Source organism: Carlito syrichta, unplaced genomic scaffold (assembly GCF_000164805.1).
Source record: "Carlito syrichta isolate Samal-C Ts95f unplaced genomic scaffold, Tarsius_syrichta-2.0.1 Scaffold309429, whole genome shotgun sequence".
Taxonomy (NCBI): domain Eukaryota; kingdom Metazoa; phylum Chordata; class Mammalia; order Primates; family Tarsiidae; genus Carlito; species Carlito syrichta.
In genome coordinates, this window is record NW_007253525.1 from 383,668 (window position 1) to 387,853 (window position 4,186).

General features: G+C 48.5%; 1 protein-coding gene across 1 annotated transcript in view; it reads left to right on the forward strand.

Moving 5' to 3' along the window:
- The window catches only part of AP1S3 (adaptor related protein complex 1 sigma 3 subunit), a 76,901-nt gene continuing 72,715 nt past the window's right edge, over positions 1-4,186 (forward strand). Inside the window, exons 1-2 of the mRNA XM_021717167.1 lie at positions 1-161; positions 3,987-4,144. Of these exons, the coding sequence (XP_021572842.1) occupies positions 1-161; positions 3,987-4,144 (319 nt within the window). The remainder of the gene's footprint in view (positions 162-3,986; positions 4,145-4,186) is intronic.

The window sequence follows — 4,186 nt, forward strand, 5'->3', positions numbered from 1 at the left end:
ATGGGCGCAGCACTGCCAGAGCTGGCATGCCAGAGGTGCGTGCTGGCAACCAGAGATCTGAGTAATGCAAAGATTTGCAACACACAAAGAGGCGAAAGAAGAAAAGATTTATTTAAGAAAGAGATCACTTCCCACAAACAGGAAGAGGGCCTACACTCTAGGTGAGTGTGGCCCTGTAGCCTCCTGAGCTCTGGTTTAAACCCTTTCCCTTGGAGGTATTGCATTTAGGTAGACATGACTGCCATGACTTCCTTGCTGACCACCTGCGAATGTCTTGGAGACCCTGAGGGGGGTCCTGGTCACCATGCACCAAGTATACAATGGGTTGATACTGGGATACTGGGATTTTAGAAGTCTGGGTTTCTAAAAAAGACAAATTACAATAGGCTGTTACCAGTCATGCTCAAGGAGTCTGTGTTTCTGAAAAGACAAAGTTGGCAAAGTTAATCTTTACCTAGATAATGCATTTCTCCAAAACATAGCTTCTACTTTCTCATCATTGATTAAGGTTTAGGAACAAGATTTAAAAAATGGATTTCTCCAGGACATAGCTTCTACTTTTTCCTCATTGTGTCAGAGTTTAAGAACAAGATAAAAAATGGCTTCCCACTCTCGGTCTATCCTTTCATTCAAGACTCACAAATGCAAGTTATCCTGCTGAGAATAATGGTTGGCCAAATAAACACTGCTGAGCAGCCACTGTTGTGTCCTGAGTGGGTCTGCCTGGGGTGGGACTTCGGGGCATAAGCTTGAGTCTTGGTGCCTTTGATTCCAGGCTTATCTCTGTCTTATATTGACCATATGAGCCTACTTTGATATTTCTGCCTGTGAGCCTCCGGTTATCTGTACAATGGCTACAGTGTCAATCTCTTTTTTTTTTTGAGTTCGAGTCTAACTCTGTTGCCCAGGCTGGAGTGCAGTGGCAAGCTCACAGCCACTGCAGCTTCGAACTGTTGGGCTCAGGTGATCCTTCCACCTCAGCCTTCCAAGCAGCTGGAACTATAGGCATGTGCCACCATGCCCGGTTAATTTTTTTTTTAAGTTGGAGTCTCACTCTGTCGCCCAGACTAGAGTGCAGTGGCATGTTCAAGGCCATCGCAGCCTTGACCTGCTGGGCTCAGGTGATCTTTCCACCTTAGCCTTCCAAGCAGCTGGTACTATAAGCATGCATCACCACACTAGCTAATTTTTTAATTTATTGTAAAGATGAGGTCTCACCAAGTTGCCCAGGCTGGTCTTGAACATGTGGGTTCAGGCAATTCTCTCATCTTGGCTTCCCCAAGTGCTGGGATCATAGGCGTGAGCCACTGCGCTCAACTTTTTTTTTTTTTTTGACTTGGAGTCTTACTCTGTCGCCCAGACTGGAGTGCAGTGGCCACCACCGGCCACCGCAGCTTTGACCTGCGGGGCTCTGACAATCCTTCCGCCTCAGCCTTCCAAGTAGCTGGAACTACAGGTGTGCACTACCACACCCGGCTAATTTTTTTTATTTATTGTAGAGATGAGGTCTCACCAAGTTGCCCAGACGGGTCTCGAACCTGCGGGCTCAGGCAATCCACTCACCTCAGCCTCCCAAGGTGCGGGATTATAGGCTGAGTCACTGAGCCCGGCTTTTTTTTTTTTTTTTTTAAATTTACTGTAGAGACGAGGTCTCACCATGTTGCTCAGACTAGTCTTGAATCCCTGAGCTTAGGCAATCCTCTTGCCTCTGCCTCCCAAAGTGCTGGGATTACAGGCTTGAGCCATCACACCCAGCCATCAGTGCTCCCTCTTTTACAGATTGCCATGAGGCAACACTTGTGAAGTGTCCGGCTCACTGTAGGCCTCCCTCTTAGCATAGTTTTGGGTATGATGAGATAATTTGGAGGGAAGAACACGGGGTGACAAAAGCCCAGAAGAGCATTCACTGCCCACCTCAGCAAAGTCAGGAAAGAAGGCAAAGGACTTTAATAGTTTTAAAGTTAACCACCCTCCCCAACATCACACATTTTCCATGGGTCACACAGTAAGGAAACCTTCCTGTTTTCATCTTTGACTTAACTGCTATGGCAAGAACATTGAGATTTCCTTAGTTATTTTTTTCTTTTTTTTTTTTAGACAGGGTCTCACTCTGTCACTCAAGCTGGAGTACAATGGCGCAATCATAGCTCACTTCACCCTTGAACTTCTGGGCTCAAGGGATCCTCCTCCTCTGGCCTCCCAAAGTGTTGGGACTACTGGTATGAGCTACCACACCCTGTTAGCTTTAAAATTTACCTGTCATAATCCCATCTCTTTCCCACTAATGATAAAAACATTAAAGCAGTAGGCTCTGAATGATTTTCATAGGATCATCCAGGCTGAACCCTGCCCTGAAGTTAGCCAGAAAGGAGAGGCACAAAAATTAGACTCTAGTTAGGTAAACCCAAAGGCCTGAGATAGGGAGGGAACACACCCTGGTGGGAGATTGTGGGAGTTCAGAAAGTAACTCTCCAAAACTCACTCCCTTTTCTGGAGGCAAAACCACCCCATAGCCTGGGGTTTAACTGTTGACAGATAATCCTTTTCAAATGCCCCAGGTAGATGCCACAACACCAGGGACAGAAGTGACTGTCAGCAGGTGTAGCAACTGACAACTTTGAGAACTTTGTGGCTGGAGGCTGTTGCTCTCTTGGGGGCCCTTCAAGTCACAGTGATGTCTTAATGTAAAAAAGACCCATTGCCTCTGTTTCTGCTTACTTCTCGGCCTCTTTGCTGAACGCCAGACACAGAGGCTTTCCCTGGGGTCTTTCCAGAAGGACAACTCTCTTTTTCTGTTCAGAGCACTGGCTTCTCACAACCAGGTCTCACTCACCGCCCCCGCCAGATGGGGTGAGGGGGGGGCAGTATTCCTTGACCACTCAACTAAATGAATGTAGCTTCCCTGTCCCTATCCCAGGGACCCCAACATCTCCTTCTTGGCACATATTTTGTCATAATTTATTTATTTGTTTATTTTTGCTATCCCATCATAATCTGTAAGCTCCAGGAGAAAGACGACCTGTTTTTCCCGAATGGGTCCCCCAGGCTCCTCCTGCAGGGCTTGGCATGGAGTAAATACAGATGAATATTTGTGGCATGACTACATGAGCAGATGGAGCTTACACCCACTCACCTGAGTTGACCCATGGCACACTAGATCCTGGGTAGAACTTTCAATGAATTGGTTTTCAGGGACCCTTGGGCAATGGTTCTTAACCTTTTTGGGGTCCTGCATCTTTTTAGGTATTTGATAAAACCAATGACTCTCTTTTCCCAAAGAATGTAAATATGCTCTCAGAACTCTGCTTACAGGCTGGGTGTGGTGGCTCATGCCTGTAATCCCAGCACTTTTGGGAGGCCGAGGTGAGAGGATTGCCTGAGCCCAGGGGTTCAAGACCAGCCTGGGCAACTTGGTGAGACCTCATCTCTACAATAAATCAAAAAAATCAGCTGGGCGTGGTGGCGCATACCTGTGATTCCAGCTCCTTGGAAGGCTGAAGCAGAAGGACCGCCTGAGCCAAGCAGGCTGAGGCTGCGAGTGGCCGAGATTGTGCCACTGCACTCCAGCCTGGGCAACGGAGTGAGGCTCTGCCTAACAAAAAAAAAAAAGAAAGAAAATTAAAAAAAAAAGAGAATTCTGTTTACAACTTGGGTGTTTGGAGACTCCTGGCGCCCCAGGTGAAAACCCCAGACTTAAGAAAAATCAAGGAGAGAAGAGAAACGTGGAGAACCAGCCCTTGACATCACCAATGCCTTAGGAGAGACATCTTAAAAGGGCGCCTGCTTAAAATGATCTTGACCCTTGGATGGCAGAGTTCAATTTATTAAAAGTGGAATGGACAGGAGGGGATAAGAAATCGCTTCTAGTTCCGCCTCTGCCAACTTCGCCCCCGCTACGCGCTTTAGGGTAAGACCAGCCTCGGGCGGCGCTTGCTTGCGAGAGTATCAGGAAATATCCCTGCCAGGTCCGATAAACGTTTGTCCAGGAAGCGGAGGACACGCTCGCGGCAGAATCAGGAAAACAGGGCCCTAGGAGTTCTCGGCGGCAGCCACGAGTTTCTAGCGGGCAACCCGCCCATTCTGCCCACCGGCGCGGGGCTGCGGACGCGGCGGGTGCAGAGGGCGCGCAGGTACAACCGTCCAGGTGCGGCCGGCGCGGCGCTGGGCGGGGCAGGAGGGGGGAGAA